Here is a 26,097-nt window from a genome sequence, read left to right as displayed (position 1 = left end):
TATTTTCTCTAACTGTATTGCAGCCGTTGGTTGTCAGTTCTGGTTGTGCCTTAATCTAAAAGTCCTTTACGTCTGGCTTTCAGTGTGACTCCTTTCCAGGCACTCCATCTCTGTGACTCTCTTTCCTCTCATTTCCTCTTTTCTCCTTTGCCCACTTCTTCTGTACCTACTCCATCCATTTCCTTGTCCATTCATTCATCAATCTATCTGTCTCTCCCCCATTCGGTGTGTTTATCAGAATGAACGACTGAGAAATGTAAAGAGCCATTTACATTCCGGCCACATGCTTCCTCTCTTCCCTACTGTTGTAGAAATGAGTGTGATAAATCTTAAGGGAGGGAAGGATTGCTGTAGTTGCTGTATACATATTGTAGCACAAAGGCAGTGACAACAAACCAGATGTTCAATGTTTTTAGTTGAAAAACAATGTTAAACACTGCCAGCAGAAATAGCCACCTTATGCACCATAACCATGTGCCATGCCATGACACGAACTGAAAGTGGATGTTTAAAATTCTAACAGCCCTGTGGCATTTCAGATTCATTGGACTGGACTGTGGAAAGGGATAGAAAAATTGGAGAGATAGAGGGCAACGACATGCAACAAAGGTTAAAAAACTATTTTTGGGTTCATTTTGTTTTTCGGGTAGTATTTTTTTTCTTCTTGGCATTACTGCCAACAAGTAATCTACGTCAGAGCTGATATTCAATGAATTGATAGACATTTAGAATGTCGTTGAGAGGCATCAGGTGAAATGTCACATATTATTAATAAAGTAGAAGTAGATTAGGCAGTAAACAGGGAAATCACATGGTGACTGAAAAAGATGTACTGCAATTTTTGGTTTGGCTTAGTTATACTTAATCCTGCCTCTTATTTATTCAGAGGGGAAATTATTAGACATCATGAAATTAAATATAGAACAGCAGGCAAACATTTATATTGTATCATTAGATGGTCAGTCTCTTGTCGAACATTACCACCATAACAAAGTGAAGGCATTTTGTCATTGCAAAGCATTGCCATCCCACAATGCAAACTGAAAAGGCTTTTTAGGTTACATGTCACCCCCTCCCCGACTTTTGCTTGCTAACTTTTCTTTTTCCATTTCCTCGTCTTTTTTACATCTCTGGCAGTGGAAGATGCTTTAAAAAAAAAAAAAAAAGCAAGCTTCAAAAAGCACTTCCGCCCTGGTGACAGCCCTCCAACACTTCTGAGAGCTCCCTGGGAAACGCAAAGCAGCCGCAGATTTGTAGTTTTCCACCACACTTTACTGCGCATTGTGCTTCTGAATGTAGTACACCACAACAGTAGACCCCCAGTCTGATCTCTCTGTCATCTCTCTCTCCTTTTCTCACCTGTGTGTGTGTGTGTGTGTGTGTGTGTGTGTGTGTGTGTTTGTGCGTGTGCGTGTGTGTGTCCCATACATTAGCCAGACTGTGGCGCCCCGCCCTAGTCTAATTTGTCCCGCCACAGTTTCATTATGAACCGAAAATATTTTTTACTATGTGTGTGCCCTATGTATCCTGCAGCACCAAGCTACTTGTCTTGACAGAGTAAGTATACATGCACACTAATATTCCATTATTATTCCGAAAATGACAATATTACAAATTTGGTACCGGTCATGTAAACAGCATAATTTGGATATTCCAAAGAAGGCTTTTTTCCGAATACTGCATTTTCCGATTAAGAAATGTGGTATATGCCGGTAGTCTGCGACTGCTTTGGTTGTTGTACACAAACCAATAAGCCAACGGTTTGCAAGGCTGGGGTAGAGATGAATGCCCAAAAGAAAAATCAGCTGTGAAATTGCTTAAAGAGAAAGGAATTCTTTTTTTCTGGCCTCAAGGATACACACAACGTGTTTTGGTGATGTTTTCGTTCATTTGTTTACAAAAAAACTCCACAGGGTACCTTTTTAATTTGGACCACATGAATGCATGTTTGTATATGTGTGCTTGTTCCTTTGTTAAAAACTTAATTAGTTAATTTTTTATGATTAATTTTGTAGGGATTAACACATCATGCTGTATATCATCAAATATTTGGTGGTAATTTTGTACAGTATGTTTCTTAACTGATCATTATTGAAAATAATATGCCTTTTTTACCCTAACGTTTTCGCTGGTGTGTACAACAGCACCTGCAAACATTATAAACTTACAGTAGATATTGTATTATTAATACCTGCATTAAATGTGGGAGTGACAGCAGACAAGCGGCAAACCTGTACGGTGGAGCGAAATTTTGTCAAACAATTGTGTGAGTGTGTATGTGTGTGTATGTGTGTACCTTCATCGGTATGTGTACAGGCATTCATTTACACTTGCACATAACCATCCCCTTAGTCTGTGTCTGTGTCCCTCCATCCAGCTCTACCTTCCTCTTTCCTCTAAGTGATGATTGTCCCACCAGCTTAGCTCATGCTAATATCTGCAGCCATTAAGTGGATTTATGGCCCTGCCTTTCTGTGAGAGCTATAGAAACCTTTCTTAAACTCCAAATCAATGCTCTTTCTCCCTACATACTGTATGTCTGCCCGACCTGTTTTTATGAGGGAGGGGTTACTCGGTTTGTTTATGCCAGCAACATGTCACACACGTATAGTCTAAATTCTTTAACTAATAAAATGTTAAAAACCATCTGTGCGATGGTGTGACAGACTGTAAAACACACAAACCAGCTCCAAAACAGAGGCTGTGCACTGGAAACAAACACGATTGTATTTTTATATTCTATTCTACATTTGGGGCATTTTGCATGTTTTGCATTGGTTGAATAAGATAAACAGCAGCTTTCACACAATTTTCAAAGTCTACAATGTTTTCAGCTTTAAAGTAGGACATAATGTGTGGTGTAGTCTTAATTCACATACATTATATTAACAAAATATAATATTAATATAATAATAACTGGTGATCGCGTGTTTACTTCCCCCGCCAGGAACCAAGACACCGCTCGATTACATTGCACTCGAGCGGTTGCACGGTTACATTCCGTCTCGACATACTATTTATACACTCATACTGACCGACACTAGACTCAATGGCCACGGTTACATTTGGTAGCCTGGTGCGCGGTCTCCTTGTGACAGTCTAACTACCATAAGTAGTAGTTAACATAACTACCAAGATAACATTACTTGTATTTGTATGTCATATAATACTTTCCCCTTGGTAATGTAGCCTATGAATTTCCATGAACACAATTCTAAAATGCACGAGACATAAAGGCTTCTGGGATCGGTTGATAACTCAAACTTGCCGAGAACCTAGACACCCGTTTGATTACATAGACTCATGCATTAGGCACGGTTACGGTCTTGTTCAGTAGCCTGGTGCGTGGTCTCCTGGTGACAGCCTACCTAGCAACATTCACTTCTCTAACATTTAACTTATGTGTGCATTAGTCTCGCTTTGCCACACCCTCCTCCAAAGTGCGCTGGAGGAGAGTCTGGCTACTCCACATAGCATTCAGGGATGGGAGGAAAACGTGCTCTGGTTTATTGGCATTTCTTTAAACCAATCACAATTGTCTTGGGCGGTGCTAAGCGGAGAGAGAAAAGCAACAAAGATAGAGAAAAGGGGGTGGTGAGAAGACGCCACAAGTGTGTGTGTGTGTGTGTGTGTGTGTGTGTGTGTGTGTGTGTGTGTCTGTGTGTCTGTGTGTAAGTGAATCAGAGGGCAGTTTGTCATGTTGCTGCTCCACAGCCCTGATCCAAGCTGACAGGTGAAGCTAAGCGCAGCTAAACAGCACATGTGTGAGAGAGAGAGAGAGAGAGAGAGAGAGAGAGAGAGAGAGAGAGAGAGAGAGAGAGAGAGAGAGAGAGAGAGTGTCAGGAGGCAGCAGAGATAAGGAGGAACAACAACAAAAAAATAGAGAATGGGAGAGTGTGGGAGATGAAGAAAGAGGTACGGACATAAAATAAGTGTCAAGGGATAAGGAGATAGTTGTCGGAGTTAGAGAGCCATTAAAAAGAGAAACAGGCAGACTACATAGGAAAACAAGCTGAGGCAGGAAGTGAGAGAGAGTGAATGTGAGCAACGTAGAAAGCTTGGGAAATGGAGAAATTTAGATCAACCGTTGGATGAAAGAGATTGGTTAATTGGCATTTTATCAAAAGAGTACATTTTTTCATAACATTCCATTAATCCATCCCTCCCTCCCTCCCTCCCTCCCTCCCTTTTTTCACGTCTCTCTTCTTTCCTCTCCACTTCCCCTGGAATGGCTGTTTTGTCAGTACGTGCCATCGTGGACATGGGAATTGATTTAATCTTTTATCAGCAATTTTATAATGAGAAACATATCATTTGAGGACATTAAAGTCAAAGTGAATCATGGTTATTGTCTGCTGAAGGCATTTATTTAAGTGATTGGGGGGAAAAGACAGAAAAAGCAGGAAGCGGAAAAGATACGGAGAAAAGTGTTGGAAATAACCGAAGAACACCATCTAATGGAGGCTATACAAAATGTTTAACAAGCACCTATTCAAAATGCAACTTTGTCACATTTGTGCCTTTTGGAACAACATTTGTGAAACCAGGACAAGTCAGGTAATGTGATCCTATAGAACTATTTCCTGAAAAGTTTGTTAAATTGTTGAAAAAATGATATCAGAAACTTTCAGAATAAGGGAGGAAACAAGACTAAGGACACCTATATAAAGAGAAAAATAATAGGTTAAAGGATGAATGCAGACAGAGTTCAAAAGTGAAAGTGGCACAATTGAAATGGATCACTTAAACACTTCTGAGGAAAAATTGATGTCAATTTTTGATGATGATGCAGAAGAAGACAGAGGTTGAGAGAACAAAAAGAAGGGAGGTACGGAGACAGATTGAAAGAGAAAAAGATGTGTGTGGATTGAATTAGAAGTAGTCAAGTCAGACAGGTTGATAGATTGGAGTCATTCCTGTGACCCACCCTGTAGGTACACACTCACTCATGTAAAGGGAAAAGCCAAGATCAGACTCATTGTACGCGTTTGTGAGTGTGTTTAATTTCATGACAAATGAGGAACAAGAATTGGCTGTAAAACTTGCTTATCCATTAGAATATTATACCGCATTGTCAGAGTGTCCTTGCACTCTCTGTACCGTACCATAGGTAGGTGTGTGTGTGTGTGTGTGTGTGTGTGTGTGTGTGTGAGAGAGAGAGAGAGTGAGAGACGGACTACATATTGTGCGTAGCTATGATGTCTGCGCACGAGGCTTAACTTTGAGCTGAATGCAGTGTGAAGGGAATATCTGTGCACAAGCGAATGTGTGCTATATGAGCTAAACACAGGTTGACTCCTGGCTCCCACTTCTATTGCGCTGCATTGCAAAGCTTTTTATTGTGTTGCTTTCTGTTGCATTACATTGCATCAAATGTATTGTACTGCGTCAAACAGATAAGCACTGAGGTGTTTTTTTTTGTTTTTTAACTGTGTGAACAATACTGATATAGTGATCAGACAAGGGGTATTAAGTCTTTGGAGGGCAACGAGAGAGAATAGCTGACACATATACAGTAGGTGCTATAACCAATAATATGTAGTTGAGTGGTGACAGTAATTACTGTAAGACTGCTGTTAAACATCTGGTGTTATGTGCATGTTTTATGGGGTATACACTGTCAGAAATAATATGCAATATGTTTACCTTTAAGGGTCCAACAGCTTGTCACTAGGGCAGTACCCTCAAAGATACACCGATTGTACACCTTAGCAAAGCAACATATTTGTGCTCTTACAGTTTGTACCCTATGGGATTAGTATCTGGTCCAAAAACATTTAAATAAATAATATTGGCTGGAATTCTACCCTGCCAGACATTGTCCTACCCAGGATGTATAGAAATCACTGAAAAATGTCTCAGTGGCTGTTTTACAGGAATCATTTTTTGGAAATACGCTTAGAAGATTGATACACTCTCATAACTGTCTGCTCAATATGAAGCTACAGCCAGCAGCAGGTTAGCTTAGCCTAGCATAAAGACTGGAAATAGTGCGAAACAGCTAGCCTGGCTCTGTTCAAAGACAACAAAATTCACCAAGCAGCAACTCTAAAGCTTACTGGTTATCATGTTGGACTGCTTTTTGGCCCGGCGCTGTAACTTCCTAGAGCCTTCACTGGTTGCCTGGCAACCTTAGGGTGACTGGTAGTTGAGTGCCTCCGTCTACAGTCTTTATGCTAAGCTAAGCCAACTGGCTGCTGGCTCTAGCTTTATATCTAGCACACAGACATTACACTGGTATTGATTTGTTTTAAAATAGAGTGGTTTATCTTCATATTGATTTGTTACAATATACATCAATTCTTAAAGCTATGGTGCCTCATTTCTGCAGCCCCCATGAGGAATTCTAAGAAATGACAACAATGTCGGCGCATCCACATGATGCAAGCCTTCGGCAATCGCGCACCACCCCCACCTCTCCTCCACGCAGATGCTAGTAGTTTAATCTGTCAAATCAAGGAGGACACAGAGGTTTAAAAAAAATCTATGGACTCTTTAGAAGGGGTAATTATCTTGTAATGTGTATGTCCTCTTCGTCTCCAAAGCTGAATGCTGCTGTTGTCCTTTCTCAGTGGTGACGTAAAACACATTACTCTACATCTATACATCTGCTGCGCGCAAATGTCGCTGGACTACGCCATATTGTAAACATAGCCTTACTGAGTTATACAGAGAGTGTTTTGTGGAGCTGATAGGCTTAATTAGCTTTGTATTAACTCATTTGGCAATGGCTTGAATATAACAGACGTTCATTACTATAAATTAGTTGCACTGTTGCTTTAAAGTGAAAAGTTTGAATAAAAACAAAAACATTAATGGTCATTGCATCTTAAATCTGACATGATGTGATACTAACATGATGTGAAATGGGAATCTATAGATGTGTGTCTCATTCATCAGGCAGTCCTGAGTGTCTACTCATGTCCATTGATAGTGCACATTGCTGGCTGGACAGCTGCATCCCCTTAGCCACAAATAGCAGCACCCGTCAGGAAGACGCAGAGCTGCCACAACCCGCTGCTCATGTAAACTGCATCCAAAATGAGAGGAGATCCATCCTGATGTGTTTTTTTTTCAACTGTGTTTGAGTCTGTGTGTGTCTCACCTCCCGGAACCGAGCACACAGCTCCCCTGGGCGAATGACCATTGTACTGGACACGCCAGCGCCATGTGTCCAGGCCTGCGGTCGTAATCCAAGGTCACTTAACTCTGCAGTTCACACACCGCTTACATTTACTAGAGCCTGTCATAGTGCACTGATGATAGAGTGCTGTGGTATTGCTAATTTATCAATGCTGCCCTGACATGACATATTTACAGTACATGGCATGTACAGGTTGTGTGCCCAAGTGGGTGGATCCATAAAGGCATAAAAGGGATGGATGGTTGGGATCTTGACCCCACTGGCTGAATCAAATTTGATGAATGAGCTGTTATATTCATCCCTACAATAAAGTTAATTCCAGTTACAGTCTACCACCATGAATTATGGAAAAGTTTTTCCAACAAACAAAATAAAGGAAGCTTGAGCACATGCATGCAAGTCTAAATATAAATTATGAAATAAAATAAAGCAAAAAGTCAAATAATGGTAGTTGCATAAAATCTACGTATTCTAGTCTATTTAATGGATACATATAATGACTTCCCCTACAGGCTTTCCTAATGAGTGGTTTAAGCTGTTTAGACAGTGATAGATATCTGATTAAACCGATCAATATCATTCTGTCGATCTCACTGTAATGATGGATGAGTACCGAGTACCTGTATGTCATCAATAATGTAAAAGGCTTTACAGAATGATAGATATTTTGCTGACAAATGTGTGTCTGAGTGTAGGTGTATTCATGCGTGGGTTATGTGTGCGTCACACTGATGAATGTTTGAGAACAAATCCCTTGAGGAGAGTGAATCTTTGTGTGCATGTGCGTGTGTTTTATTGTTTCTAAAATAAAAATGGTCCAAAAATAATGAGAGCAGGCTGTGACTCAGAGGTTGACATATGGTATTTTCTGTGACATCATCTTTACCAACACTACAGCCTCAGCGCTGAGATCCTGCCAGCAACTGGTTCACGCGGCTTCCAGCATGCTGGCTTTGAATTCGATCATTTTATTTTTATTTCACTGCTCAATCCAGGCACACTGGTGTAGAAATCAATGTAGCAAAATTAATCAAACTCACCTTATTGCCTTTTTTGGAGTGGAGATGAGAGGAGCACCAATGACTGACAACATACAGTGACGTTAATTTAGGCTTTTTTCAGAGCTTTTGTCTAGAAAGTTTTGAGTCCATAGGGACATATGATATTGATCAATTTTGATTTAGTTTTACTCTTTTAAAAAAGTCACATTTTAGTCTTGTTTTCAGCAATATATTTTTATCATGCTTTTGTCACTTCTGACCATTCTGAGGCTACAGTTGTCATCATTTTTGGTGTGTACAGTTACCATGGTTACAGGTGTCGTTCTCATCCATGGCGATGTGTCTGTAATGGTTTACACACAACGTGCGCGTCACTCTGCTCTGCAGTAATACAGCAGACTGACTACACCTGTCATTGCGAACTGTTTGAATATAGCTGCCCACTCATGTTTGTTTTTGCTCACCTAGCTTTAGCACAGCACTTAGCAGCGGTGATGCTAGGTGAGCACTGCATGACAATGTGATCATTCAGAAGCTGGATATTCCTTTTCACTAAAATACTGTTTAGTTTACGGTCTGGGATTAGCCTGAGAGCTAAAATGTTGGAAAACATTAACGTAATATTTCTTTAGTGAACATCCAGAGGAAGGTTTAGATGGCTGACTGCTGACATTCATACTGCACTCATTTCTGATAGCAACACAACAGATAGCACACTGAAAGTTACATTGACGTTACATCCACTGCACTTGACAATGTTGCACTAATGTTAGGGTTGGGTGATATGTTGGTTACACTTTACTTGAAGGTATCTACATAAGAGTGACATGACACTGTCATGAATTTGTCATAAACATTATAAACAAGTCATAAACATTTATGACATAACGTTTCTGTCATTAAGTGTCATTCGGTTTTTGTCATGACAAGTTAGAGTTAGGGTTAGAGTTTATGTGTCATGACTGTGTCATGTGTTCATGACAGTGTCATGTCACTCTTATCTAGATACCTTCAAGTAAGGTTTTACCGATATGTTAAAGATTTTCAACAGTCAGCCCATCAACCGGTGATTTAGTCTTACCTATTTTACTTATTACACAGAAAAAGACAACCGTACACCTTTTGAATTCAAGTTTCTCTGACACATCAGGCAGACTGAAAAGAACTAGTGGCGAGGAAGGCCGACTGTTGCGTCGCCTCACGTTGCTTTTGTCTTGGCCAAAAAGTTGGGCTTGAACACATTGCAAAGGCTACAGTCGACGTATGTTCTGCGCCTGCGTGAGAGGAAATAACTCTTAATGCCAGCAGGCGGTTGTAATCTATTCGTCCTTGAAAAAGGGAAACCGGATAAACAAAGTGTTGCTATGATACAAACAACAAAACAGGGTTTGCCCGAATTAGCCTGTAGCAGCGCACAGTAGTGGTGTAACGGATCACAAAACTCACGGTTCGGATCGGATCACGGTTTTGAGTCACGGATCGGATACATTTTTGGATCGGCACAAAAAAGGGGTAATTTTAATGATTTATTAATGTAATAACATTAACTTTCAACAATAATTAATTCTTTTACCAAATTGTGGTTAAACGACAAAAACAGATGAGAAAAGGGTATTTTATAATAACTTTGAATGCACCACAAGGTTGACAACAGCAGTGACCAAGTGCTAGTTTGTGTCTTTTAGCTCTTAGCTTTAGCGGCAGACTGTTGTACGTCCCGGTGTTGGAATCGTCTACAGTGAAATACAGACACACTACAACGTTTACAGTTTAGCTGTCAGCATTTTAAACTGTGTTTAATCCAGCTACTAGCTAACGGTAGGCTAACGTTACCCAATGCCAAGTGTAACGTTGGTGTTTACTAGCGTGACATGCAGCGATGCTTCTGTTACCTGTAACGTCGGTTTCGGAGCATCAGAGAGCAGCGCAGACATTTAAGTGGCACCAAAATGAGGCACCAAAATCTGCGTTGCTATTCTGTCCGGTAGATACCGCTCATTAATGCACCGGTGCCATATAAGCACCAGATTTTAACATGCGCTGTTCACGCGAAGAGAAAAGTTTGAAAACAGCGACAGTAAAAATTTATTTCACACACACTGTTATTATTGTTAAACTTTGCAATTGATCCGCGGTTCACATGCATTCCGAACCGTGAGTGTTGATCCATATGGAGCACGGATCAACTATGGTCCGTTACACTACTAGTGCACAGCCCATGGTTCCTCTGCCTCACTCTCTGCCGGAACGACAGCGGACGCCGGAAGATGGCTAGCTAGTCCATCCTTTCTCTCGGCAAAGATGAAAAATGAGAAGAGCCTTCTGTGTGTGTGCCATGGATGTATAAAAAGAATGGTGTGTGCCCTGACTGCCTCTTGACTTTAGTTGTTTGCTTGCTTTCCTTACTTCCGTTTTTCTTATCGTGAAAAAACATCATGTTTCATCATAGTTTTTATTGACCGGTCCACTGGGATTGTAGGTTGTACCACTACATAGTATGTGCCATACTGATCTGTTCAAAACGGAACTACATTGAGATTAACAAGGATATCTGAATAATCTGACAAACGATAACAGCAAGCCAGTCAATATGTTATTTTTCGGATACAATATCGAAACGATTATTTATCCTAAATGCTGTCTCTGGCCATTATACATTTTTTAGGTAGTAATAGATATATCTGTATTGTAAATATAAAGGCATAATTATTTTCCAAAAGGTATACAATGTTTTGGACTAAAACTCTTCCTATGTGAGGTTATACATGCGTAAACACACATTCATGTAAGTGGATGAGAGACTATGCATAAACACAAACAGGCCCTGGCATGGCAGGCACTCAGCCATGCCAAAGGACATTATTTGGCAGCTGTCAGCTCTAATAGGAGTATAGCAGGGTGGGACACAGATTCAGGCTCTGTACCAAGCCTACAAGGGTGCACTATCTGGCAGCTACGGCGTATCTGCGTGTCTTGCTGTGTGCATGCGTGCACGCACGTAAGTACGAGGATGTTTGTGTGTCAGAGGGACTGGTATATCAGACCCCCTTTGAGATAATGCATGCTACCACTTGTGCCACTACAGTGTCCATTTAGCCTACTATAATCTGTGTGCTGGAATCTGGCCGTGTGTATGTGTGTGTGTGTGTGTGTGTGTGTGTGTGTGTGTGTGTGTGTGTGTGTGTGTGTGTGGTGAATCACTGATGAAGAGAGACTCCAAGTGTTGGCTCTGTCACTTCATAACACCATAAGACAAAGAAAAGGAGGGAGAGATGAAGAGACAGATAAACTACACACACACACACACACACACACACACACACACACACACACACACACACACACACACACACACACACACACACACACACACACACACACACACACACACACTATTCATGCTAATATCTCTTTCTGCCTTCTCCTCTAACTTACAAAAACTTCATTTGGCATTCTAGTTCAAACCACCCATTTAGACGCTACAGTTTTGGAACAATAACTATGAACTTCCACTTAATTTACATAGCAATCACACTCTTCAAAAAGGCTGCAGAACTGCTCATTGCAACCAACATGAATGAGAATGGAAACCTACTTAATCGTATTATTGTTAAAGTATACAAACAAAACACTCAAGCACAATATGTAATGTTGAACAAATCAAAAGATCATTTGGTCATAATAAAGTTTTTTTTTGTTTTTTTTTGTTTTGGGGTCTCACATTTCTAATTAATAGTGAAATATGAGAGACTGGTAGGAGAGAAAACAGCCCCCGCATGGTCATAAACTCGCATACATCCTCCTAGCTTGCTCATTAGGTCATTTTAAAATTCTCTTTCCCTGCCTCAGAGGATGTTTTGTATATTGAACCACCACAGACACACATATACATATGCAATTCCCTCCCACTGTAACCTCTCTAAATTACCACCCATAAGAATTAAAGGGTGAGTCACTCCTGTGTGGCATCAAGTAACTTCTTCTAAGCACAACCGTAGGTAGGACACCAACAGCTGTGTGTGTGTGTGTGTGTGTGTGTGTGTGTGTGTCTAAAGCTTCTGTTTGGTGTGCCTGTGCGAGTGTGTGAAGTTGCTCTGTGTCTTTGTGTAGGTTGGTCGGGTGGCAAAACTGTAGGTGGCGAACAGCAACACAAACAATTACACACCATCCCTGTTTGAGCAGCAGGGTTGCATCTTCATGCTCAGTTCCATGCTAGGTTACAGGGCCCTGGAATCGTCTGTGGGGGGCCTTGTAATATAAACTAACCTGCTGTGACAGTGAAGAGTGATTCAGCTACAAAATGCTGTGTTATAGACCCAGGGGAGTAAATGTGTGTGCGTGCGCCAGAGTGTGTTTGTGTGCAGAACAATACTGAATGTCTTATTACATGACCATGGGGTGTTTTTCTCACTTTATTTTTTAGCACGAAACACACTTTGACAATTGAAAGCAATAGTACACATTTAGTTATATTATTATACAACCAGGACCAGGCCACTGCAAGGTTGTGATACACTAAGAAAAACAAACTGTATGGGGTCAAGTGATTTAGTTTCAGTGTTTGACCGCATTGATTTGCAATTTGACCATGAAATAAATAGATCTCTTCTCCACGGGTGTTGCATAGCATAGCAAAAACAGGCAGTTTTAGTAGCTAAATCTTTCTCCTCTGCTTTAGCCGTGGTAAAGTTAGAGGATGGAACTTCATAAAGACAGTATTGAGTTATCACAGTGTAATCAAGTGCAATGTGTCTGTTATCAGTTTAAACAGCCCCCTGGCTGCTGGGTTTTTAAACTTTAAATGTATTTTCAATTATTTTTGGGGATACCAGGATCTTGTATTGTTTTGTATTTTCTTACTCTGCAATATTTAGCAAGTCTCAAGCGGGACAAAGCTGAGCATGTGGTGCTTTAAAGGGGCGCTATGCAGTTTTGGCAATCGTCTTTTGCTCGCAGGTTTCTCAATAGAGCTCCCCCTACAGCTTTGGAATAGATATTTGGCAACACTGTTGTAAAAAACTTTTTGGCAACTCTCCCCCCTCCCATCTTCTCCTTCTGGTCATGTGCATTTGTTTTCATAGAAGCCAGCGAACGCACGGAGCCATGTCCACTGAGGTAGACAGCTAGTAAGCTAGCTAGTAAGCCCGTAACAGACAGCGATCATAATAAAAACTTTACAGGCAATAGCAAACATCCTGTGGTCACAATAACAAGAAATACAAAGATTAAACTGAGTTTTGTTACGGAACGGCACTGGAGGTTGGACCCAAAAGCAGACGACAAACACAAAAAATAAGATTAAGTGATTTAATGCGTGAACATATATATACAATAATTGTGCTGGTGGCAAAGGGGGGGTTGTGTCGAGGGGATCCAGTGGTGAGTGGTGGGTGCAGTGCGCTCTCCAGAGCGTGCCCAGTGAATTAGTGGCGATGACCATGTGGTATGGCCTCTTCCAGAGTCCAACAAACAATTGAGGCTTGAATCCAATCCTTACAATGAGAGAGGAGCAAGCAGGCAGGCAGGCAGGCAGGATACACAGGAAGCGTGAGCACGAGCAAGCAAGGCAGGCTGCAACAAGAGAGAACACAGAAAACGTTTTAGCTACACAAGCTCAATCACCAGGAACACAGATAAACACAGGGAGCCAGGAGTGCAACTGTACCACGCTAGTAGACTGTACGATCTGGCGACGAGTGGATCACAGAGCCGGCCTTAAGTACTGCAGGAGGATGATTAGGGAATGAGCTTCACCTGGCGCCACCTGCCAACTAAGCCACACCCACAGCTCACAGTCATCAGCACAGGAGGGAGAAACATGAGGGGAAACAAACAAAACACACAGAACAAGGAGAAGAACGGGCTGCCATGAAGAGATCATGACAAGTTTATCCCAAAGATACTTAGAAGTGCAACAGCAAGAACACCAAGCAGGCTTCTGTTTGTCTCAGTTCTCGACATTCTGAAAACACAGGTCCGATGTTTACTCGTGTCTGACTCCTCCCTCGGTCAGTCTGCCGTTTCCTCTTTCTCTGTTCCTCGGACAATGCTTTCCTAGCTTTCTGCTTTTTTTTGCCGGCTCAGCCATGACGATAGTGTGAAAAACTCCATCACTACCTTGTTTTTATAGCTAGCCGGTTCCTGTATGTGTGCAGTGCTGTGAAGCAATTCGTTACATCGCGAGACCTGATATCACGTGATACTTTCTGACGCTGAGTCCGGCAGCTCGCCAGCCGAAAGTTGCAAGGGTGGTTTTTGCCGCTCACAGGCGCTAGGGGGGAGCTTGACGACCACCATTCAACCCGAAAAAAAAGTCATATAACCATTCCAATGACTCCGAAGCTGTTCAGTTAAGGTAAATTAAGCTAAAAAAAACTGCATAGTTCCCCTTTAAGTCTGTCAGACTGCATGAAGATGTTTCTGTGGAGTTTTCCAGAAGTTTCACCAAACCACAGAGGATTGAAACCCTTGTTGGTGGATATTTTACAGCCTTCGGCTGAATCATTTTTGTTTATGAGCTTTGAAAAATACAGTCTCGGTGTACTTCAGCTTTTATTCATTATTCAATTCATATCCTGTCTTGCATTACACATACTGTTTTGTAACTGAATAGGAAATAAGGCTCACTGGGCCTAGTGTGGATGCAAACCACATGACATTGATTAACAATATTCAATCTAGGAAACAACACTCCATAAAATTTAACAATAGGGAGTTTTCTATATGAAAAAAGTTGACACAACTTTAACAAAATAGCCTTTGTCTTTGTACTGTACAAAAATAAGTTAATAAAGTCAGTAAATTGCACTGGAAGTTAAAAGAGTGCAATATGGGCAGAAAGAGAGCAGTTAACATTGCTTTAAAAGTCACAATGAAATTAAACATGACTAACTGAATCATACAAAGATCACAATACTGCAGTTTGTTGTTGCAGTTTTAAACTACATGCTGGGCTGTCCCAGCATGCACTGCGCAAGAGGTAGGGTCCACCCTGGACTGGTGCTGCTCAGAAGAGAGCTGCTGTTCTACTTAATTTAGGTGATTTGGGCACAAGGACATACACCAGACAGATAAACATACAAACGGATACAAAACTACACACATGATTAAGTAAAATTAAATGTAAATAATAATGAAAATAACATAATATCCATAATATCTGTCATTATCATGTCTGCCCTTGTGCTATACATTATGGCAGCAGAATCCCTTCACTCTTAAAGTTGTGATATTCACAATAGACAGATTTAAAAAAAAAAAAAACAATGGGTAAAAGCTAAAGCAACAGAGGCTAAGATATCCTGACTTTTAGTTCATGGTATTGATCAACTCTAAAAACAATGGATCCTACATTCCCCATAATGCAACCAATAGCATATTTTTACTTGACGCACCCTGTCTGGTAAATGCCCACATCTTTCAAACTCCATGTCCCCAGTATGTGGCGCATGTTTTCTGTTATACATTTTTTGTTTCCAAGCCTGGAAATTAACCTAGAAGTGACTCTGATGACATCATCAGGGTTATTTTCAAACGCTTGACAAAGCTCCTCTGGAGTAACATTTTTCAACTGTTACTCATATGACGAGTAAAGTTACCATTATGTTCCAAGTGTCCACAAATATCAGTAACATCAGCTCAGCTTAAACAAACCCAATTCCAGTGGGTTTGAAACTACCTGACGCTTCACACATTTTAAAAAGGAGATTGGTTTAACCTATCAACATTTTATAACATGCCCAGCTTTTAGAAAAAAGACGGCATTTGAATATAAGTTCCTCCAGAATTAAGAAAGCATGTGCTATGTACTGTATTTTCATGTGTGAGCCTGCAGCATACTGCATCTTCTTCACTTAGAAGTATGTGTTCTTTGAAGTGCTGCATGTCAACACTTAGAGCTTCCACCCTTATCATTAAAGAGTCAGATATCCCTCGGCATATAGACTGATCTGGGGTTTACACAGCTACAAGTTAAGCGTTGCACATTTGCTATTAGTCAGAACGTGTGTGTGTGTGTGTGTGTGTGTGTGTGTGTGTGTGCACGCAATGATAGGGAGCTCGGATGTCCTCATATCACTCTGTATCATTTCAAGAGTGCTAATATTGCAAGTTAGAATAGTTTATGTGACAGTTTCCTCAGGGAGGGGAAGAGAAACGAGAGATAAAGGGCTGAGAATACTAAAGGGAAATAAAGAAAGGAAAAAAAGGGAGAAAATAGAAATTGGGCCAAAGGGTGAAACGGACCAGACACGACGATGTAAGAGTGCTAGAGCGACAGAGTCAGAGGGCTGAGAGGAGAAGAAAGAGAGACGGAGGGTTGAGGAAGCGATACAGGGAGAGATAAAAGGCTCGTAGCGACGAAAATGACGAAACAGGGTTGGGGTGGAGATAACAGGAGAGGAATGGAGTCAAATGCAGAAAGTTGAGAAGATAAGACAGGCGGGATTAGAATGGGAGAGAAAGGAAGAGAAGATGTTGCCCAGGGAGATAGAGGGTGTAGAGAACAACAAGTACTCAACAATAGCGCTCTTAAGCATTCTGGAGGGGACGAAAGCAACAGAGCGAGCGGGCGAGCGGGGAGACGAGAGAGTGATGGGGTGGAAGACAAATGAAGTAATGGAATGAAAGTGGACAGATATAAATGAGATGAGAGGAGAGAGAGAAAATGGATTGGCTAGCAAGCAGAAAATGCAAAGGGAAATTGAGATGAATGTGTGGGTACTGTATACTGTATGTATTCCCGTGGCACAGTCGATTGGTATTTATTGTCCTTGCGTGCCCGTCAATGCACTAATTTCCCCGTGAAAGTTTAACTTCCATTGTATCTGTCAAACCTCAAATGTTGTGGTTTAAACAAATAAATTCCATTACTTAGCTTATACATATTTACACACCAGAAGAGATGACTTGTAATCTCAGCAGGAGTGTGATATCAAACAAACTTTTGCCTGATTTATCCAGGGTAGGTTTTGCTGAGCTGGGTTGTGTTTCACTTTCACACCAGGAAGATTAGATTAGATTAGATTAAACTTTATTGTCATTAAGCAGTGTACAGGTACAGAGCCAATGAAATGCAGTTGACATCCAACCAGAAGTGCAAAAGAAGCATTAAATACCAAATTGCATGTTGAGTACAGTATTCGATTAAAGTGCCCATATTATGAAAAAAATCACTTTTTCTGGGATTTGGGGTGTTTTTTGTGTCTCTGGTACTTCCACACGCATACAAACTTTGAAAAAAAACCCCATCCATTCTGTTTTGAGTGAGATACGGGTTTCTGAATGTGTCCTGCCTTCAGTCTCTGGGTGAGCTGGTCAAACCGTTAGCATGCTAGCGCTAGCATGCTAGCTCATTCTCAATGGCAAAACACTGCTACAACACACACAAATTCACCCTAATCTACAAAATAAACTGTATAGAACTACTTACATGTCCCTGTTCTGCAGGTATTCTACACAAAGTTGGAAGTGCGCCCCCGTTTAGAAGAAGTCTCCCGGCTAATCCTGCCTTGTACAGGCCGAAGTTGCAGAAACAGCTAGCTAGCTCATGTAATCCTTACCTAACTACTGAGCATGTGCGACTGACAACAAAGATGTTGCAGAAGTTGAGAAGTCTCACTCTGTAGCTAAAACAGAGACCTGACACAGGGTGAAAAGAGGAGCTGCAGCAATGTGCAGTACAACATAAATATGGTGTTTTTTGAAAATTAAACCATGTAAACCTATTCTGATACAATCTCAAATTACAATTATGAACCTGAAAATGAGCATAATATGGCCACTTTAATTATGTACAACAGTGTATAGTTAGATAAATACAGGTTTTTCAGATTACATGTCTATAGTGACAGATGAGGAGTATAGAGGGTTATGTACAGAGGGTATAAATAGACATTCTATATAACAAAATAATATATATGATATATATGTACAGTATATTGCACAGGTTTATGAGCAGGTTATGGAATATGAAAAACTAAATATATTGTGCAGTTTTGGGTGTTAGCAGTGCAAGGGCATTGATAAAACAGTGCAGGAGTCATTTTAAATAGGTAAACAGTGCAGTGCAGTAAATGTAAACAAGCTGCCTAGTTCAACCACAGACGACTGCTGGTCGCTGTGCAGCGCCACTGGAGCAGCTGAGGATAATGGCACCCTATAGCTGTGAGAAGAGTATCAAGGGAGAGGAAAGAATCCCAATCCCAGAAAACCAATATCATTTCAGACTCTGATTTTTTTTTCCTGTCTGATACTTCTAAAGTTGGTGCTGTACTGTGCAGTCACTTTAACAGCATCAGTAAGCATTTCTTTGGTGTCTAGTAGAAATTGAATTGTACGGTATAATTGCCTGCACCAGGGAGAGCATGTTTCGACTCTGTTGATTTGTTAGTTTCTGTCTCAGGTGGGTGTTTCAAAAACTCATGAATTGATTTCAACTCAAACTTGGTGGACAAGTAGCCCATAAAAACAAAAACAGCTGTTGACGTTTTGGGCCCCCCTAGAAACGCTGTACAGTCATCTACATTTCCCTTAACGCAACTTATCTAGCATCTTTTATCAGAAACTCCCTGCTTGGTATATGCCCACATTTTTTAAACCCCACACCTAAGAGACATGTTATGGATTTCTCATCTCAAACCCAAGCTAAGATAACCCTGAGGACATCACTGTTTTCACAGGTTGACCAGTACTCCTCATGGTGTGTAAACCGATTTTCATGTGTAAAATAGGTGGAGTGCCCCTTTAAGTAATTACATGTTATGCCATGATATATTGGCATTGATGATATGATGGATTCGCAGGCATGATGCCAAGTACTAAAAGTCATCATAGCAATGTCAATATGTTATCTACTGTAAATCATGTCCTGGAGTATACCAGTTTCCATTTAGTTTTCATGCTATTTTATACCTTCATTGGGGAACAAATTACAAACAAAGAAACATTATGACCTTCAAAATGGCACCTTATAATTAGCGCCTATTGCGAGTCTACTGTGTTGAATTGCATTATATAGTACAGTTGTTCATGTTTTTATGCTTACTGGTCCCATGACCACAGGCAATCATTTCACAGCGGGCTTATACAAAGACAATTGCTCTGCTGCATTTTAGACGGCTGTGTTCAGGGTTTCAACAGTGAGATTAACAGTGAGGAAACATTTATGGATCTCTTGATAGCAGCTCTCAGGTCACAGCTGATTTGTTGACAGTGTCGCTATAATTTCCTTGTCACTGGCTACATGTTGATGTTTAACGTTCCCTTGTTAATGTGAGAAAACACTGGAAAGTAAGTTTGTAAAAAGCAATTAAAAAGGTCAAAGAAGTGGAATTAGAATGCAACTTTTCATATGAGCGAGCAGAGCAGGTGTTGTGTTCTTTACCATGCTAAAATAAAAAACAGTGGTGCAATAGGAGCAAATTTGGTAGTTAAAACTCTAAAAGGCCAAGTGACATCCTTTGGTTTCAACCAGGGTTGTTTACTGTAGCAATTAAACTGCAATCACACCTATGACAATGATGCAGATTTGTATAAGACACACTTTGACAGATTACTTTCTAGATTCGGATTACTTGGCTGAAACCACCACTTGTCTGTCTTTCACAGAAAAGGCAAGAGAATGTGTCCACTTCGAATACAACTGACCGACTACCTTCTGTCTAATACAAGGCACAGTCCATGAGTCCACAGCTGCAGGTTCTGTGTGCTCCGAAAGAGTTAAATCTGCATGTTGGAAGGCTGGTTCCTGCCTGTGCTCCAGTTTTGAGGAGGCATCAGTATTTGTTCAAAGGCATCAAACAATAAAAGATGGCAAGAGTGAAAGTTGTTTTATTTATTTTTTATGCATGATTGATGCTCCCAGTTGGCAAACATCCAGAGACTCGTGCTTTTCATCCTCGATTTCACATTCTTGAATTTAATTCTGAACGTTATCCGTTTGGGTTTGTTTTTCATAGACGTGAGCAATCAGTGTGAAACTTGTCTTTATCCTCAGCTAGAGATTAACATGAAGGTTGTTTGGATACTTTTTAATAATGGATTTTCATATTATGTCCACGAGTTCCTTTTTTCTATCTTTTATCATCTTTCTCACTCTTTTCCATCACATCTCTCTAACACTCTCCTTTGAGCCTTTTTTGTGTCACAAGGTCTCTCATGTACCTGACAACACTCTCTTCCCTCTCTGTCTTCCTTTGTGTGGATATTTGTGCTTTTTGTCTACTTTTCAGTTTGTATGCAGGACGCTTTTATAAAGTGTGTAAATGTGTGTTTTTCTTCCTCCCTCTAGGACTCTTACGGAGCTTATGAAGCAGCCAGGGGAGGCAGGAATGGTGGATGGAACCGGCGTTCATCATCCTATAGGGACCAACGGCATCTCCGCCAGGTCACTACGCTCCAACAATGGTCAGTCCTCCATGTGTGTGTCTGTGTATCTGTATGGGTTTGCCTGCAAGCACACTGAGCTGATGTAAAATGACTGATAACAGAGGTTTTGTATTTGCATCACAAATCCACTACTGCTTGCGTAATAATGGAGGTCAAATGGAAAAATGGTCCAAAGTTGGTTCAATGGTCCAATATTATTATTTATACTCTGTAGATAAATGTGTCAGTTCAGATCAGTTACATTACAAGACGTGTCTTAAAGCAGTGGTACCCAACCTCTTTGGTCAGCCGTAGAACCCCTGTCAGGTGTACTCAAGTACACTTTCAACGACATTTCAATTTCAATTCAATTTTATTTATAGTATCAAATCATAACAAGAGATATCTCGAGACACTTTACAGATAGAGTAGGTCTAGACCAAACTCTGTACTTTACGAAGCCCCAACTATTACAGTGGTTGCCTCAAGAGCAAGCATTAGCAGTAGCTATTGCGACAGTGGCAAGGAAAAACTCCCTTTACATCACCATTTATTTACGGTAAACCATTTCTCCATCCATTTTAGCTAACAATATTTCAACTCTTTATCCATTGCTTTTAGCTAACTGTATTTTAGTTAACTATATTTTAACTGTTTATACATTAGGCTACTTTAAGTAGGGATGTCCCGATCAGCTTTTTTGACTCCCGATCCGATCCCGATCTTTTAAATATTGAATATCTGCGGATGCCGAGTCCCGATCTGAAACTTGTAGTTGCTCAGATAATAGAGCTGCACACCATTTTTTTTTACAAAAATAACTAAGTAAAAAAAGTAACTAAAATATGTCTTAAAATAGTTCTCTTTAGGATCCCAGCAAACACCCAACCAAAACATAAACAGTCTCAAGTTCCCCACTGGACAACGAAAACTAAACTTAGTAATGCCTCTTGTGCTTAATAGTCAATCTGTGTTTTTCTTCTGGTGTTTACCGATATTGGCTCCAGAGAATAACTGTAAGCGTGGTTTCCTGGTGGAATCACAGAAGAAGTGTGGAGAATCGCAGAAATCCGCTTCTGTAAAAAAAGGGTGACTATGAAAGACAGACTTTTTTAGTTGTTGCCAAGGGCTGGCAAGCTATGAGACACTCTCTGGACAGACACTGGTGAGTGGCCGCGCCCATCTTGGTTTGAAAATGCCGGTGTTACACCAAAATCTGTGACCCATCGAGATCGGTGTCCCCCTACCACAACCTGAACCAAACCCCTGTCCCTAACCTTAACCACGGAAGGGGGCGCTACGCTTTTAACAGGAGGGACACAGATCACGACGGGTCACAGATTTCGGTGCAACACCGGCATCCAGGCAGTCTGGCGGTGCGTCTGTGGTGCAGGGCGTGTATGGATAAAAGGCGGTGATCACTACAAGCTGATGTACATGATCGGGGTAAGGTAAACGGGGTGAATGCCGATCCCCCATCAGTTAAAAAAATACCAAAATTGGCTCCGATCCTATACTGTGATCGGGATCGGGACATCCCTAACTTTATGCTAACCATTTATTCATTACTTTTAGCTTACTATTTCAACTGTTTATCTATTACTTTTAGCTCAAAAATTAGCTAACAATATTTCAACTGACTAAATGTGAACCATTTATCCATTCATTTTAGCTCACTAGCTACTGTATTTCAACCACGTATCCATTCATTTTAGCTATCTATTTCAACCATTTATCCATCATTAGCTAACTGTTTTAACTTCTCTGCTCATGTCCTAACTAGTTTTCGCACACTCTCAACATGTGGTTGTTAGGTGTTACAGCTCACTTAATATATGTTTTTTTTAATTGAAATCATAACTTCTGTGTTTTTAAACTAGTTGCGCTACTCCACAATCTCTCCACAAACTCCCTGACAACTGACAAAGGGTACAAATACCCGTGCTTGGAATTCACTGTCTCAGAGCGACCCTCCAAATTGAAAGCAATTCAGAAACAAGGGGGGTGGATTAATTGAGAGGACTGGGACACAGCCTCAAAATCCACTGAGAAACACTATAACACATCAGTACTGAGACTCATGGGACAGTGAAGACAGACCCATTAAATGCACATATATGTGTTTACATCCCTGCGCTAGAGCCCTCTTTGTAGCCGTTTATATTGACACACTTATACACATGTAGGTCTCACTCTTTATTGCTGTCTGTCTCACACATAAACACACACTAGCACACATGTGTCATCCATGGGCAAAGAGGCACAGAGACAGACAGGTCATTTTTAATTAAGATGTAATTAGCCGTGTTCCAGCTCCTCCAAACCCACAGAGGAAACACTGTGTGACCCATCTGTCTGCCCGTTTCTCTTTTGACACGCACACACGCACGTACGCACGCACGCACGCACGCACACACACACACACACACACACACACACACACACACACACACACACACACACACACACACACACATGCTCAATATAACCCTGTGCTTCTTCAGCAGATTGAGACTCAAATTAGTGGCCATGTTTCCTGAGGGCTCCTTTGTGACAAGAGTGATGGCATGTTTTAAAGGACAAAGGTCCCTGTTGCCTCACTATTTTGTCCTAGTCATCAGGCTCAGCAGAGAAAATGTGAGCCATGCTTTTGTCCAGTTGTTTTCAAAGATTAATCGATCAGTCGATTAGTTGTCAACTATTAACTTCATCGCCAACTATTTTGATAATGGATTAATTGGTTTGAGTCATTTTTTTATGAAAGAAAGTCAAAGTTTTCTGATTCCAGATTCTTAATTATTAATATATTCTAGTTTCTTCTCTCCTCTGTGACAGTAAACTGAATATCTTTGAGTTGTGGACAAAACAAGACATTTGAGGACGTCCTCTTGGGCTTTGGAAAACACTTGATCAACATTTTTCACCATTTTCTGACATTTTATAGACCAAACAACTAATGGATTAATCGAGAAAATAAGTAACAGATTAATCAACAACGAAAATAATTGTTAGTGGCAGCCCTTCTTAAATTGATATCTAGTTACTCACCAAGGCATGCATGAAGCCATATGGAATCAATAGACATGATAGCTACTTTTTTCGAACACAGAGATACAACTATACCAGATGTTTCATACGCTGTGTTTCATATATTAAGTATTACAGTGTAAAGTTTTCACATTCCACACATTCATCACAAAGCCTAACCCACTTACACATGAAGTATTTATCCACACATGCAGTAATTATCCATACAGACAAAAAGAAAATGCTGAGGCTTCTCCCTTTACTTTCATCCTCCCACCATTGCAATAAACAGGCTTTTGGCCTCTTTTTCACCCCATACTGCGCTTATTAGCACTCTGCTTTCTTCTGTCTTGCTCTCCCTCGCTCCATCAATTTATTTCTTCCCCTGCTAATGAATCAGCCCTTTTTTGTTTTGTCTTGGTTTTTTTCTATAGTCTTTAACATCATAATCTGATCAGCCTTTCAGCACCACACACACACACACACACACACACACACACACACACACACACACACACACACACACACACACACACACACACACACACACACACACACATTTTTAGTAAATACAGAAGGTAGTATACTATCTACTGTATGTGATAGCATTTTCAGCATTTTGTTTTTCTCTAATATTTATTGTGTGGGATATAGTTCTTAGTTCTTTTGATATCTGATGGGTCAGGAGGAACCAGGAGGATGATTAACTTTATACCTAAAGATATGTAACTGTAGTTATCTCTCCTCTCCTCCCCTAACTTCACGATTAGATGAAATTATGACATATAGATGCTTTACAATTCCAACACTTAGGCTACACAAGAAGGAATAATAATTATTTGCAATTACTATACCACTCACGGTAACAGGAGTAGCAGACGAAGAAAGAGGGAATGGAAAAGAATGAATTCTGTAGAGAGAAAGATAATAAAAAGGGCAAGGAAATAACAGAAGGAAGGGTGTGAGAGGTGTGAAAGAGGGGATAAACATGTGTGTGTGTGTGTGTGTGTGTGTGTGTGTGTGTGTGTGTGTGTGTGTGTGTGTGTTGTAGGGGTTGAATGGGGGTACAGAGTGATGACAATAGGGGCGATGGGATGGAGCCATCCGGATCCCTCTGTGTCAGCCGTCTACACATAATCACCTCTTAATTAAACACATTTAATCCTCCAAGCCACTTAGACTGAGAGAGAGAGAGAGAGAGAGAGAGAGAGAGAGAGAGAGAGCTGTGAGGGAGTGAAAGAGGCAGAGAGAAAAGGAGAGAGGGTGCTAGACAGATGGGACTTTTCAGAGGTTGATGATTGCACAAAACTGTTCTCCACCATGATTTGAGTTTTAGGGCTCATCCAAAAGTCTTCTAGGCAGTATGCAAAATGATGTTTACCACTTTGTCTAAGACCCACAGTAAAATGGCACACTTATAATGATGACAACATTATTGCCTTTCAATGGAAAACACATTCAAAATAGAATGTATAAAGTAAAAGCCATTTGAATTGTATCTAGAATTAAATTATCTCTGTGTGTTTTGAAATAATAATAACAAATAGCATTTATTCTGGAAATATATGTTTCTCCAGATAATACATTTGCTGCAGAGAAACAATACAGAACATACAGCAGTTTGCTATTCTTATCACTATAGTGAGAATGGGATGAGAATAGACTGAAAAGGTTCTGAGCCCTTTCCCTAATGAAGACAGCAGCCAAATCCTCATGTTTCCTTTCTGAGAATCTCCTTTTCTGCCTTCCACTCCTCTCCTGTGCTCATTTCATTTTCAAGGCAGACTTCTTTTTTTAATACCCTGTAAGAGATGAGCTAAAGGATAAAAGTGGCAGGATGTAAAGTCTAAGGCCGGCATATGTGTCAGAAAGAAAGGAAAGAGAGAGAGAGATGGGCAGAGAGCAGAAAAATCCAAGGAGAAAAAGTATTGAGGTCATGCAGCGGTTACAATGACTGAAACAGTTAAACAGGAAGACGAGAGGCCTTTTGTGGTTACAGAGGACAGCTGACGTGATGACGAGAAAAGGGGTTGACAGAGAAAAGTTGTTGGACAAAGTCAAAGAACAAGGTAATGGGGAGTGGAGAGAGACAGAAGGGAGGAGATGAAAATCAGATGAGGTTAAAAGAGACATATGACAATGACGTTACTGAGGCGTGCAATGGCAGAAACGGCAACAGAAGCTGGGGACAAGAGGGGGAGAGATGGTGCAGGTAAAGAAAGACGGAGACAGGGAGGTGAAAGGAGGCTGATGATGACAGTGAGCGGTGGGCGTGTCCAGTGTACGATGAAATAAAAAAAGGGAGGAATTGAAAAGAGAGGCAAGGCAAGAGCAATGTGTGAGAGAGTTGGAGCGCAAAGGAGCGAGTGATAGACAGAGAGAATAAAAGAGTGAGAGGAAGAGCTGGAGAAACGAAAAAAGAGAGGGTGAGGCAGGAAGGATGAATGGAGACAGAGATGGAGGGAACAGATAGAAGAGACAACATGCTGCTAGCTGTGAGGGGGACAGCTGGTCAGCTACTGCTCTGCTCTGGTGTGGAGAGATGCCCTGAGGACAGTC

General features: G+C 40.8%; 1 protein-coding gene across 2 annotated transcripts in view; it reads left to right on the top strand.

Annotated features, from left to right (window-relative positions):
* The window catches only part of LOC116065323 (protein shisa-9), a 109,178-nt gene that overhangs the window by 23,981 nt on the left and 59,100 nt on the right, over window positions 1-26,097 (top strand). For both annotated transcript variants that reach the window (XM_035996742.1, XM_031320777.2), the window contains exon 3: window positions 20,435-20,550. In XM_035996742.1, coding sequence (XP_035852635.1) covers window positions 20,435-20,550 — 116 coding nt within the window. The remainder of the gene's footprint in view (window positions 1-20,434; window positions 20,551-26,097) is intronic.

Source organism: Sander lucioperca, chromosome 21 (genome assembly GCF_008315115.2).
Source record: "Sander lucioperca isolate FBNREF2018 chromosome 21, SLUC_FBN_1.2, whole genome shotgun sequence".
Taxonomy (NCBI): domain Eukaryota; kingdom Metazoa; phylum Chordata; class Actinopteri; order Perciformes; family Percidae; genus Sander; species Sander lucioperca.
Note: the sequence above shows the minus strand (reverse complement) of the source record. Positions and strands in the feature narration are given on the sequence as shown.